At 40.5% G+C, this 15,308-nt stretch overlaps 1 protein-coding gene across 1 annotated transcript; it reads right to left on the bottom strand.

The window, feature by feature from the left end:
- Positions 1-7,101: 7,101 nt before the first annotated feature.
- Positions 7,102-13,793, bottom strand: LOC105909084 (sushi, nidogen and EGF-like domain-containing protein 1). The gene is made up of 8 exons (XM_042709358.1): positions 13,767-13,793; positions 8,993-9,013; positions 8,712-8,867; positions 8,310-8,588; positions 7,882-7,977; positions 7,636-7,792; positions 7,469-7,504; positions 7,102-7,148 (listed from the first exon to the last, which is right to left on the bottom strand). The coding sequence occupies exons 1-8, from the start codon at positions 13,791-13,793 to the stop codon at positions 7,102-7,104; spliced, it is 819 nt and encodes a 272-aa protein (XP_042565292.1).
- Positions 13,794-15,308: the final 1,515 nt, after the last annotated feature.

Here is a 15,308-nt window from a genome sequence, read left to right as displayed (position 1 = left end):
AAAACCTGCACTCTGACCGCAACGCCAAAGCGCCAGGCTCAATGGCATGGCAGTCAGAGCACACACTCATGTGTAGTGACGACACATCATCAGACTGCCCTCCCCTTTGGGAAGCGCACCCTTGCGCTTCAGGCACAATCCCACCGCTGCCACCAAATGTCAAAGGGTAACCGTGTCGAGAGTCTTTTAGGGTATGCACAAAAGGCAGCAGGGAGAAAAACACTCGGTAGTTAGAAATGTATTTGTCCTCCACCAGATGCACAAGCCAAGAATGTGAAAAATATAAACAAAAAGACTAATTATATAAATTGAAACAAAAATGATTTACAAACAACTGTATATGTACAGTCAATAGTAGTGTGGTACACTATGTCCCTACACTGAGACAGCACAAATGTATCATCCTCACTCTTCTGTTGGACATGGCTCACCAACAAACTCTCATCAAAGAAGTTCTCAGCACAGAAGCTTCCCAACTACTACTAAGCTAATCCTTTCTACCTGGTAGCTGAACTCTCCCTAATTGGCCCATACCACCACAGGCCCACAGCACAGGGGTGATGTCATGTGTCAGAAGAAATACACATTATACAAAGTTAAAATGGTACCAACAATAATTTAAACCCATCTAAAGGCATCGAGCACGCCTGATTTTGGGTCCAAGTTTAACTCAACTGCTTACACTCAGATAACTAAGTTGACAAATAAAACTTCTTGTTGACATTCTCCCGTCCACTGACTAGCGAAAGTAGATTTGAACACGCCATAAATGCAAATGCTGAAGGAAAGGGGGAAAAAGAGAAAAGCATAATAGGGCCGTTTTAAATTACATTTACATTACATTTAGTCATTTAGCAGACGCTTTTGTCCAAAGCGACGTACAAGGGAGAGAACAGTCAAGCTAAGAGCAATAAAAAGCATGGTGTAACAATAAATACTACTTTACATGAGAATTAGAAAACAACGACCTAGAAAAAAGGAAAAAGAAGTGCAGGAATGTAACTGCTGAAGTGCAAGTTAAGCGCTAGTCAGGTGCCAGTTAGGAAGGGAGGTGCTCTCTGAAGAGTTGGGTCTTCAAAAGCTTCTTGAAGGTAGAGAGGGACGCCCCTGCTCTGGTAGTACTAGGCAGTTCGTTCCACCAACGTGGAACTACAAATGAGAATAGTCTGGATTGCCGTGCTTGCACAGACGGCAGTGCCAAACGACGCTCACTAGACGAGCGCAGTGTCCTGGGTGAAACATTTGCCCTTACAAGAGCATTTAGGTAGGTGGGAGCAGAACCAGCAAGCACTCTGTAGGCAAGCATAAGTGACTTGAACTTAATGCGAGCAGCTACTGGCAGCCAGTGGAGCTCAATGAGTAGCGGGGTGACGTGTGCCCTTTTCGGTTGGTTGAACACCAGACGCGCCACCGCGTTCTGGATCATCTGTAGTGGTTTCACCACACAAGCCGGCAGGCCCGTTAGGAGGGCGTTGCAGTAGTCAAGGCGGGAACTCACCAAGGTTTGCACCAGCAGCTGGGTGGCATACTGGGTTAGGTACGGCCTGATTTTGCGGATGTTGTATAGCGCAAAGCGGCACGACCTGGAGACAGAGGCGATGTGGGCCGTGAAGGTCAGTTGGTCATCAATAATGACCCCGAGGTTTCTTGCTGTTTTGGATGGAACAAGAGATAAAGAGTCAGTTTTGATATTGATGTTGTGGTGGATGACCTGTTTGGCCGGGAAGACCATCAGTTCCGTTTTGGCCAGGTTCAGCTGAAGGTGGTGATTTTTCATCCATGTGGATATATCAGCGAGACAGTCCGAGATCCGCGCCGAGACCGTGGTGTCCTCAGGAGGGAAAGACAGAAACAGTTGAGTATCATCGGCATAACAGTGGTAGGAAAAAACCATGCGAGCGGATGATAGGGCCCAACAAGGTGGTGTAAATGGCAAAGAGAAGTGGTCCCATCACCGAGCCTTGGGGCACCCCAGTGGTGAGGCGGTGAGGTACAGACAGCTGACCTTGCCATGACACGTTGAACGAGCGCCCAGTGAGGTAGGATTCAAACCAGGAGTGCACATTGCCAGAAATGCCCATACTTGACAGTATGGACAGAAGGATGCGGTGGTTGACTGTATCAAACGCAGCTGATAAGTCAAACAGGACGAGAGCCGAGGATTGAGCTGCTGCTCTAGCTGTTTTTAAGGCCTCCGTTACAGACAACAGGGCTGTTTCGGTGGAGTGACCGCTTTTGAATCCAGACTGGTTCGGATCGAGGAGATTGTTCTTTGACAGGAACTCGGTGACCTGTTTGGAAGCTGCCCTCTCAATGGTTTTAGATAGGAGTGTGAGAAGTGAGACCGGTCGATAGTTTTCCACCTGAGTGGGATCGAGAGACGGCTTCTTGAGCAGCGGCGTTACCCGAGCCACTTTGAAAAGAGAAGGAAATGTTCCAGAATTAAATGAAGCATTAATCACCTGTGTTATTGCCGGTAAGACGGCAGGCGATATGGCTTGAAGGATGTTGGATGGGATGGGGTCCAGCGGGCATGTAGCTATATCATAGCTGAGGGCTATAGCCTTCATTTCAGGCAGCAAAACAGGTTTAACATTACATTTACATTATCAATTACATTACTTTACTTTAATAATGTAATATATTTGAATCATATGCGCAAATATGATCTATTAGCCTATTAAACATGCATAATGTACATTGTGACTGATTAATTCTAACCTGAGGTTGTCTGTGGGTTAAACCGCGGTTGCCTCTAGAAACATTGGTTGTCCCTCAAAGAAAAAAACCGAAGGCATCAGCGTGGTCTCGTAAGCTATAAATTATCCCTACACTGATGATACTTATTCAAACTATGAATGTTTTTAATAAATTAATTTATGTGAATCATTTTTTGGCCTTTTGCCATTGGTTAACTTACCTCTGCTTTCTTGTCTGTTATAATCTTATAATTAGCACTGTTGTGTTGCCTTTCTGCAACCATGCTTAACCTCGCCTTGTGAGGTGGAATGCTCCATTGAGGGTGTGAGAGAAGAAGAGGATCACTATGCACTCCTACTCACAAGCAGAGAGGAGAAGAGTTGAAGGAAGGAGGAGAATTAATGCAGAATAGAGCAGAGGAATGGAGGGGAGAGCGGAGGAGAAGAGAGGAGCAGAGAGCACTCCTACTCACATCAGGAGAGGAGAAGAGAGGAGCAGAGAGCACTCCTTCTCACATCAGGCCTGGAACTGAAAGTGCCACTCGATACCTGTTAGGGTTCCATTGATACATCTGTGGAGCGCTTATCGCTCGTAATGAGCCTGAGTGTGCAACATTGTAACATCTCCAGCAAAGTTGTTTACGGTGGGTATGCCTATACTGTGACTTTCAGTACCAAGAACATAGAATAAGTAGATGAATGATTGAATGTGTTCAGTCATTTCATACAGATATAGTGACTTGCAAAAGTGTTCAACCTATCTAAGTCATAACTATTTTCACAGTTACAAAAAGACATATTTTCTGAGTCTGTATTTTCATTAGGGTATACTTATATGGTATATTTCTAAAGGCTAAGTAAGTTATCTGTCTTGTAAAATTAAGAATACACTTCATTTCTTGGTAGAATTTATATATAGATCAATGATCTAGGTTGATGGGATGGCTGTCCTGTACTGTAGTGCCCACAGATTCTCAGTAGGATTTTGATCAGGGCTTTGACTGAGCCCTTCTAGAATATTTACTTTACTGTTTTTGAGCCACTCCAGTGATGCTTTAGCCTTGTGCCGTGGGTATTTGTCCTACTGGTAGGTAATTGCCCTCCCAAGCCTTAGTTTTACAACAGACTGCAACAGATTTTCTTGTCTTATGATATTGTGAAGGATTTATTTTCATTTATTCTCCCATCATTTCTAAAAGATTATCCCCACTACATGATACCTCTGCCATATTTCATGATTGTGATAGTGTTTCTTGAGGCATTGGCAGTGTTAGATTTACACCACATAGCGCTTTGAAGCTCCATTTTGGTCTCCTATGACCATAACAACATTGTCTTTCTAAAACAATGGCTTCTTTTTGCCACCCTCCATTAGAATGTGGTTTGTTGGATAGCTCTTATAGTCCAGGCAAAGTACCGTTTTACGACAGACTAATTGTAAAATAATTTTTTTCAGCATAGATCATTTCTATGAGGTGTCCAGAACAACATACTAAAAGTCCTAAGAAATCCTATTTGAGGAAATATGTTTAATTCTCATCAATCTGAGATGTGTGCTAATAATGCCAGGCAACAATACACCCCAAAAATCCTTTACTCCTATCAAAATGAAACTTTACACAATGAAAGTACCCATGAAAGGTAAAAAAAATTGTATTACAAGTTTCTTTGAAAATGAATTTGAATATGCAAATGAGCTAAACACTAATCGAATATGCCCAAAATACACCCAAATAGGCTTAATTTTTTCCTTTACTCCTACCACAATACAACTTTACATAGTAAAATTATACATGAAAAGTAACTTTTTTTGTATTACCAGTTTATTTTTAAATTAATTTGAATATGCACATGAGCTCCACACTTATTGATTATGTCCTAATTTGCATAGGCAGGGCTTCAGCCCCCCTAAAATAGGCCTAACGACGCCCCTGGTCAGCATGGATAACCACGTGGTGGGTCTCTGACATTCTAGGTCATCTTACTATGCTTTCTGTCATGCAAGGATGTCAGTTTTACACAAGATCGAACAAGCACAGTTCGACCCTTCTCATCCCCTCTGACCCAAACATGGACAAAATGTTCCTTCTCTTACGCATGTAGCTCTTACACATATGCAGACTAAGTGGCGTCAACACCTAAAATTCTAAGTTACACACACACAGAGAAACACAGAAAAGCCATGTTCCTGCTTACATAAGCACATGATTCATACAAGGTAATTATTAATACAAGTCATTAACAGTGTCTTAAAATTAATTCTATCACCAGGTAACCCAGAAGCGGACACCTCACTCAGTCAGTGTGGTGAACATTGTTAATCGATATTTAGAAAAATTATTCTCGTTTCAAGATATTAAACGTACACACTGAACAAGATTATGAACACACACCGGAGTTCTTTTGAAGCGTACACACTGAACAACATTATGTTCAAACACCGGAGTTCTTTTTAAGCGTACACACTGAACAAAATTATGTTCAAACCCCGGAGTTCTTTTGAAGCGTACACACTGAACAGACAGACAAAGGACCGTGAGGAGAAATTTGTTGAATTTGACAAAAAGCGTATTGAATTAGAATCTGGGACTCTAGTCTTTAAGAACAGAATATGTGAGAAAAAGACAATTGCAACCAAAACACCATCAGCAGCTGTTGATTGTATGCGTTCCTTATGCTGACAAACTTCTGTTTTTTATCTAAATAAATGATTACAAAAAATATATATTGTCCTAGTTAAGGAAGATTGTGTGAAATTGTATGTTCTGTATTGTTTTTAAGTCCATGTAACTGTTTACATTTCGGCCACCATAAAATACCGTCTACTTAGGCTTCTGAAAGTGGGGTCCTGTTCAAGGCTAAAAAAAAGTGTTAGTGTCCATCCCTGTCTATAATTCTGATTATTGCAACAGTGATCTTCATGTCATGTTTATGGTTTTGTGTTGTGTGTATACTGGATACTATCTGTTCTGTCCTTGTTTTTCAGTTCTCAGTTCAAAACCCTAATGATGGCCTCCACTGTGGCGGACTGTCAGATGGTGTTTAGGTCCATATCCTGCATCCCTCTCGTCCTCCGTCAGGGTTCTGTCTTGTAAAACCTTCGCAAGCGGATCCCAGAGACATCTAGTCCATGCTTGCTCAAGAGGTCTCCAAACTGAGAATACACGACACACCAAGGTGCAGTATATGTGGTTAAGACAACATGGCACTGTACCCAGATGGACTACAGCAAAATTGCCATCTCATACACATAAGTGCTTAGATTGAACAGTAGTGTTACTGAGTGTAGTGTGTCAAACCAACATGACTGATTTACTCACCGGCTTCAGTATCTGCTCCTCAATCTGCTCCTCATTTAGATCTTCTAAGGAGGAAATCTTTAGACGCACACCAAGAACATGATCTATGAAAAAAAAAGCAAACAATGTGTTGTTCACCCATAGAGAACAAGAGAGCAGTTGTAGACATATCATATAAGTGGAGTGCCCCCTAATGGCAACTATGTGTCACTGGTGTTTATTGTCCTGGGATAGCCAGTCCCCATCTGTCAGTCCATAAATCTGTTTCATGTTTGAAGCACTCAGTTAAACATGCTTAAGCATATGTAGTTATGATTGCAAAATGATCCACAATGATAGGATGAGTTCACATTAACAGAGACAAGTGCAAGTGCTCCCTTAGGTAAAGGTGTGCTGTCATTTCTGTCCACTTGAGTGTAATTTAGCACATAATGCATTGCTTCTTGTAAACATTCTGCATGTAGACGTGTGTGTGTGTGTGTGTGTGTGTGTGTGCGTGTGCCATGCCGCTGCCCGATCCGTTCTGCACATGCACATGCATGCACAGTCAGAATCACAGGATATACCTAGCCAATTTGTAAACATTTAACAGTGTTTGAAACGTGCATAATGCATTGCGAGCTGCATAAGTTGTTTGACATCTGTCTGATTGTATAGTATGGCCGATATCAGCTGACCTAAAAGCACAGAAAGACTGCTCTTGTTTAATTACTACCACTGTTGTTTAATTACTACCACTGTTGTTTAGGCTAGTATGATGAGGTGTGTGTGTATGCTGAGGAGTGTATGATGATGTGTATGATGTGGTGTGTGTATGCTGAGGTGTGTGTATGATGAGGTGTGTGTATGATGTGGTGTGTGTATGATGAGGTGTGTGTGTGTGTAAAAAGGGGACTCTCAGCCTACCAGACTGGGTGTCAGCAGAGGGATCACTGACTGCACAAAACAAAACAAAACCACATTAGCATTCATTCATGTAGCAGACATTATTATCCATTATTATCAGTACTGTACAGATATCCATTTTCACCAGCATATGTTTCAATTGGGTATCGAACCCATGATCAGTTCAGTATAGATATCCATTTTCACCAGCATATGTTTCAACTGGGTATCGAACCCTTGATCTTGGCACTGAGGTACAGGAACCCTAAATACTTTAAATAGACAAACACAGGGTTGGGATTCTGTTGGGCAGAAATGACAAGACTGGTCTGAAATTACAGTTTTTCATTCCAGAAACCAAATCCCCAAGGTTTGTCTTGACACATATCCTGATTATTATACAGATGGAGGCTGTCCCTTGTATTCTTTTCTGTCAGTGGCCCCTTGTAAATGTAGTGCTACTATAGATGCTGACAGCTCTGTTCATGAAATGAATGTCTGAGTCTGTGTGTTCTGAGGCTGTAGATCCCAATGGTACCATTTCCTAAAGGTGTCTGATGTAAATAAATAGGATGCTCAGCTCACCTGGCTGCGGTACTGTCAATCCTGGGGTGTTTGTACCTGCAAAAGTATATCGGAGACATGGGGACATTACCCAGCTGTTAGATCTCACAGCATGTCATCACTGTCACTGATCATGTGACTTAAAGAGAATCGTGAAACATAAACAGATGAAATCACATGATGCTCACAGCTGAAGCTGGTTGACTGGACCGTGGTCAAGAAGGCCCATCGTCCCTGGACGTTGACATTGCTGGAGGTCTTTAAGTTCACAATGTCAATACTGTTGTTTGGATAGCAGGTGCGTAGAGACCCGTAGTGGGTTGAACTGATGGTGTCATATCCAATCTGGATAGGTGTTAGAGCAAAATACAATGTTACAACTTTTCAAATGACAAAAGTAAAAAACAAACTAAATCAATCTGTGATTATCTTACCTGCACTTGTCTTGAAGTTGGGGCAATGTCACCGTAGTTCATTAAGATGAAAGTCATTTCACTGTCAGAAATCAATACCACCTGGAAGGTGGTCTCCTGAAAACCCAATCCAGTGATGTAGTAAGTCTAGTGAATGTATTCATGCCATTTCATTTGTTTGAATTCTCAAAATGTGAGGTGTTTAAAACCAACAAGCATACCACACACTAAGAGGCTGTGTCACTGGTCCACACTCGAGCAATTAGAGCCTTTAAAGACTGTGTGTGTGTGTTGTGTGTGTGTGTGTCATTGCTCCATGCTTGAGCAATTAGAGCCTTTTGAGCATATAATGTTCAGCATATGGTGGAGAAGGATTTGTAGTGTCTGCACTTGCAGTTTTATGTGTTGATTTGGGAATAATTTCCCCAAAATTAACAAAGGGTACTTACCGTCCCTGTATTTGGAAAATAGGCCACTCTGTCCCAAGTGGCCACAAACACCCAGGAAGCAGTGAAAGTCACATTGGGGAAGTAGGAGCTGATGTCTTGAGTTGCGGTTTGAAGAACATCGCCGCTGGTATACTGCTGATAGGAAATGTTTCCTGATTCACGATTGTCTAGATCTGTCCAAAAGGGGGCGATAATGTCCCTGTTAGAGTTTGCAGGGAACTCATGCGTCACGTATTGGGAGAGTGACTGATTGAATGTGATGTGCCCATTGTGATTCACCTGAAGAAGAAAAAAACACTGTAAAGGAACTGTTTTTTTTTATATATATATAAATCTTCTAGAATTTGTTTACATTTTAATGTAAGAGTCTGGGATATACTCAGGTGGATTTGGAACCCTTACGAAAATCTGCTGGTACGTGCGACCGAAGAAAGGTAAGGGGCGTAGCAGGGGAATGATGGGGGAGCTGCCGTCATCTACAGGAGTGCTAATAGCGTCACCTGCAGCTGATCCAAATGGATAAAATATACCTAAAGGAGTTATTAGATTTACAAATGACAATCAGTGAAAATGTCCCATGAACATTTCCTGGATTACAGTAAGAGGTAGCCATTGATTGTAAAATGTTTACATATCATGGCAGACAGATAATAAGATGGGAAGAGATGTCTCGGCCTACTTACCCCGGGCAGTGGTGCACCCACCTGTTGGGGAAACACGAAGACAGAGTCATGAGATTCACACACTCATTCCATGCTAACTTACTTTTTTACGCTAAACTAAAGTAGCCTGAGTTGCTATTGTACCAGTTGCTGGGCAAATACAAAAAGTCTACAAGCAACACTTCAGTTTTCCAGTGCTCTTTCAATATTAATCTGTGAATCATTAACCTCAAATTTCCTTTTCATTGCCTTGAGTATCAGCCGAAGTTTGATATTTCCCGGTATGATCGAAAGGTCGAGGTTAGTACGTTGTTTATTATATGGCATTTTTCGTTTAAGTGTTTTCAGGTCGCATGTTGTTTTTCTCGCAGTGTTTGCATTTTTCTGCTCTTTTAGAAAGTTCTCAATTTCCTCCTGGCTGTTGTTGTTTTTAGTTTCGTCATCTCCACCACCCGTTGTTACTATTTCTGGTTCATCTGTATAGTTAAACTCACCATCAGAGTGTTCGCTTTCGCTCATTTTTTTAATGAAAAGAAATAGTAATTGTAAATAGAAAAAAATAGTTTTGTTGAGCTCTCAAGGAGGCATGACCACGCATAAACCAATCAGAACGCTCGTACTATTGTTGCCATATAATACAAATAATTACTATAATGGCAACGATAGTAGGAGCGTATAATAATTAAGCAATACAGTACGAGTTCGACTCGCACGAGTACTATATTGCTTTAATAAAACAATTTTATAGTCAACCAATTAACATTTAAACACGAAGTTATTGATTAAAAAATGTTTATTTCGCCATTGTTTCTCCGCAACAAAAAAATAGTTCCATTGTCAACGTCTTTTGGAACTTTGAATTAACGGTTATCGCTTATCAACGTGCTATAGAATGTTTCATCGCGGAGTGATTTATTATTAGCTGTGAAAAGTCCGAGTTGGGATGTCCTGGGATATTCCAACTCATGGAACGTCTCTCGTCCAATCAGAAACAGCTAAATAATTCAATAGAACCCAATTGTTTTATAACAAGAAATAACTCGACAGTAAGTGTATGAACAAAGATTTTGATAAAGGGATTTGACAAATCTTACTCATTGCCACCACGAATAGACACCATGAAAGTGGATTCATCATCATCTGGGTTTCTTCCTTTAAAGAGGTGTTGCACCTGTGACAAAACGAGATAATTTAGATGTTAGATATGTATTTTATGTTTGTTCTCCTGACTGCTTCGGGATAGCAGCACTACTTTGGTGTAATTTAATTTAATTTAATTTGAAACAGACCTTTGCTTTTCTCAGGTTTGGACATTAATTGGATGGATAATTAAGGGTTTGGTCATCACATACATTTTAGTATAGTTTCTGTTTTGAGGTTAACAGAGTTCTAATTTATTGTTTACCGATTACCATTAAATAGAAAAGCAAATGTGGATTTAAGAACTGAGTGTCTTAATGACGATGATCATTGTGCTGAAAAGTGTCTGGGAAAGCTCCCCAGGCAGAAATGGTTTACCAAGTTAAGTTCAACTCACTGACTTCTTTCTCTCCGTCACTAAAAGAAAGCTTGACTGATACTACCAGGTTAGAAAGCCAAGCAGAAACAGAATAGAAATGAGAAGTAAAACATGAGCCCTTACCAAATCTCCTCATGAGCTGGTCTGTGGGAAACCTCCAGACGCCTAATGCTCCGTCTAGGAACTAGGAACCTCCAGACACCTAGTGCTCAGTCTAAACCCTAGAAGTCCTCCTCAAGTCCTGACGTTCTGCCTAGTTCCTTAAAGTCCTCCGTCTAAACCCTTTTATTCTAGGAACCTCCAGACGCCTAATGCTCCATCTAGCCCCGCAGGCATTGGAGTGACTCATGTGTAACAAACAATCAGCGAAGAACAACATTCTTATCTCTTCCTCGGAAACCATACACCTCCCAGGTGAAGAATGCTGTTCCGCCATGCCACGCCACCTCACAATGCGCACACTCATGTCTTTGGTTCAGCTGCTGTTTATAGATCAATTCATGACCTTGGGCCCAATAAAACTCCCTGTCTGTCTGTATGTAGTTTGTGTGTACTGAATATGAACTAATTCGTATCTGAGCCCACATGAAACATGTCAGGCAGTCTGTGGTTAGAGTGGATATCAGACATGGACCCAGCTCCCACAGGAGGGTGGGCATCCCTTCGTATTTCGCTTCTAAATCTACATTTAAGACTGTCCGGTTTACCTGAGCCCACCCTTTCATGAATAAAACATTCTCAGATACTACCTTTCTAGACACATACCTTTGCTTTTTTTACTCTTCACAGCATGGCCCTGTTATTGTTTAGTCTCGCACTTGTCCCAGTTTTCATCTTTTTATTTGTTTACTTTTTATTTTATTTTACTTGTTTTTGTTTACTTGTATTGCACTCTCTGTATACTGTAGTCTATATAAATGAACACACAAGTCTTTGTATGACTGTTTAACCACTTTGCACCTGCCTCTGTGTCACTTCACGTGATGCTCCACACTGAGATGCTTTTGTGTGATCTTTATACAGGTTTAGGGTTAGATCTTATACAGGTTTAGGGTTAGGGTTAGATCTTATACAGGTTTTCCTGGTCTACTGCTGTCACCCATATGTGAGCACTGCTTCTCAAATGAACAATAAGTCTGACCACACCAAGCCTGCCCATGACGAGACGTATATCTCCAGTAAGATCTTATCAACGTATGACTGAAGATACTGTATGACTGACACCGGTATGTCTCGCCTGAAAGGTTTACCGTGGCAATACTGTAATGGGCCACTATGACATGACAATATTATAGCATTGTTGTACATGCTTGTAGTAATGTCACAGTTTAACACTACGCAGTTTGTGATATAAAAATCGTTGTTACCCAATTCTCCTGCATTTTGATTTGCTGTTGCAGCCTTTTTATGAATTTGTTCAGTAACACACCAATAATTATACAGCACCATACCGTTATTAATGGCTTGGGCATATCCCGTAATTATACCTTAAATTAGTAATTTATATTCTTCATGCTTATATCAACATCTCCAGTTAACTAGTTTCCTTTCTGCGTGGATTCATTTGACATAAATCACATAAATGAGATAACCAACATGATACTGGAAATGAACCACATTCTCATAATTCTACTTCCTTATCTGTGCATTGTTTCAGTGCATTATTTATTTTCTGTGTGGATTCAATTATTTTATCTTATTTCAACTGAATTGCTTGAGGGGTGGTAACATCATCATAACATGATACGTGTGCATAAACAAGTATAATCTATGGCCCATTTAAGCAATATAGTACTCGTGCGAGTGGGGTAGGTAAGGCGCAGGCAACACCCGTGGGAATATCCCTTACCTAACCCACTCGCACGAGTACTATATTGCTTTTATAAAACAATTTTATAGTCAACCAATTAACCATTTAAACACGAAGTTATTGATTCAAAAATGTTTATTTCGCCATTGTTTCTCCGCAACAAAAAAATAGTTTCATTGTCAACGTCTTTTGGAATTATAAGAATTTTAAATTAACGGTTATAGCTCATCGCGGAGTAATTTATTATTAGCTGTGAAAAGTCCGAGTTGGGATGTCCTGGGGTATTCCAACTCATGGAACGTCTCTCGTCCAATCAGAAACTAAATAAATCGATAGAACCCAATTGTTTTATAATTCTAAGTATTTCCTTATCCTGTTCATCAACATTCTAACACGAATCAGAGGCGTGCCCTACCCATCGCCTGTTTCCAGGGAACCTTTGGCATCAGCTGCCTGCTGTTCTTGGTTAGTGGTTTTTATTTGGCTCCAGGCGACATATGCCGTGAGGCGGAGGCGGTTTCATTTTTCATGAAAACACTCAGTAGGTTCTAACAGCCACTGCACTCTTCTAGTGTATTATATTGGGTGCAATCACCCTAAATACACTCCTGAAACCTACTGGCTTTGCTGTTAATTCCTTTTTAAAAGATTGATGGATCATTCTGTGGAGGAATCACCTGTCTAACCAACCGCAATGTGCTGCTGTTCCTGAAGAGGGCCCCAGAGAACTGATGATGTGAATTGCAGAGACCTGATTGGTCGGCATCACTGCATGATCCAAATTAACACACAAAAATGATTTTACATGCTGTCTTAAAGTATTTCTCAAATCATCTGATTTTGAGGTAGTCATTTGTTGATAGGCCTTCCTTTTTTATTCTCAATGTAACTTCATTTCACAACTGATTTAAATCCAACGTGTTCTTTTGATCTGTCATGTGCTCACATACTGTTATTTGCACTTTCACACAAGCAACCAATTAACCACTCAATCAATGAACCAGTCACTCAATTAATCCGTTCATCTATTAAATGACATCTGCATGTAAGTTGTTAGTCTGCTTATCTTGTTTTCTTTCCTTTTTTGTGCTGCACAGCATGGCCTTTCTGGCTGCACAGCACCTCAACCACAAAGTGAGAAACAACTGGGGGAAGAGCGGTGCAAAGAGCAGAGGGGGGGGTAAGAGGAAATAGCAACTCGAATTGTCCAAGGTGTGACCTGAAAGGTGACAAACTTCGATTTTACACAGATCTTCAAACGAGCTGGACAACAGGCAGATCTGGTGTCACTCTCTCAGTCACAAGTACTGATGAATATATCACATCTACACATTTGATTATTTTACTCTTATACTGTCAGTGGATTACATTTTAGGATGAAGCTTTGATGGATGCTTACCTGTCCTCTCACACCTGCAGGTGAAGGAGGGTGCTGTTGTAGGGAAACAGAAACACACTGAACTGACCTGCAGCACCTCCCGCGGCTTGAGCATTCTATCAGCAGTTTGTTTCAACAGTCTTTTCGTCGAATTTGCTGGTTGTACAAATTTGGCAAACGTCTCTTCGTTAGAAGGTAGGTGCATATCCATTCATGTATAGTCATAACTATGAAAGTGGTGCCTTTTTTTGAGAGACAGTGCTTTCTTTTATTCTGATGTTTCACTAATGTTACCATGAATTTAAACGTTAGCATGTTAGTTTCTGTCATTTTTGTAGAGACATTTCTGCCCTAAACTCTGTTCCCTCTCTGTATATTCACAAGAGCAGGGTGCAGGTGCCATGTTTCATGTCACTCACATTTTAAAGGAAAATATAAGTTTGTTAACATTCATTTTCTTCTTAAAGAAAAATAGTTTTTTTCTTTTTCATACATTTTGCATTTTGTTCTGTTGTCTATTACTGCACCATGGTAATGTGTCCTTTACTCTCCTGTAAGCATGCATGCTAGACTTGTCTCTATTCTTCCAGTGTGTAGTATTGCTTCCACCTTTTCTGATGTGAGTGTGAATGTTACATTGAACCCTACTGAGACTAGTAATAGAGTATATAATAGAGTTACCTCCGCTCATACCAGAGGACACAGGCAAGCACACAAGCACACAAGCACACAAGCACACAAGCACACACGCACACACAGAATATCCATTCAGCAACCTAAACCCTTTAAGACCCTCTCTGTACTTAATTTGTCCTTGTTATTAAAAAAACATACATTTTCAGTAAATCATTACATTTTCTAAACCCTGCCTATAAAAATTAAATAATGTAGAATGTGATGTTTTATTATTGCAGGGAAATTGAGAAATGGGTGTTCAAAGCATGCTCATGTTGACTGCAATATTTCTCCTGAGACTGCCAGGTACAGTGGACATAATGTTATACTTCCAAGATATGCTAGAATTATATGGCCTTTACACTATAAATCTAAACTATTATATGAAATCATACTAACAGTGTTATTTTAAAATATTTATTTGACACTCCCAAACTACCCACACTAGGCTAGGCTATCAGAATTTATAATTACAATACCTGATCAGTGCCAGGAAAATACTCTTCTCAAAGCTTTCTGCATTTAAATCTTTTATCTACATTGACGCTTCATTGTGTTTCAGGTGTTCAGTGTAGCGTGAGTGTGACCTACTCCTCCACACAAGTCTGTGGCCTTAAAGGGGCATCAGTGGTCCTGCCTTGCAAATATTTCTATTCATGGGCTCATATATATATAAGAGGAGAGTGGTATGAAGAGAAAAGAGGGAGAGTCAGAGAACACAGTGACTGATGATTATGACTGCAGTCTGACAATAGACAAACTTTCAGATGATCACTCTGGTGTTTATCACTTTCAGTTTCGCACAAACTCACACAGGAGTTGGATAACTGGCATGTCTGGTGTTACAGTCTCTGTTACACGTAATGATGGACATATACAACTTACAATTTGTTTTCTTTTCCTGATTATAATGGAAATTATATTCAAGGTTGAATCCCTAATGACTTCTAACCTC

The sequence above is a fragment of the Clupea harengus genome, chromosome 1, assembly GCF_900700415.2.
Source record: "Clupea harengus chromosome 1, Ch_v2.0.2, whole genome shotgun sequence".
In the NCBI taxonomy this organism is placed as follows: Eukaryota; Metazoa; Chordata; class Actinopteri; order Clupeiformes; family Clupeidae; genus Clupea; species Clupea harengus.
This window is presented reverse-complemented; position numbering and strand designations above follow the sequence as displayed.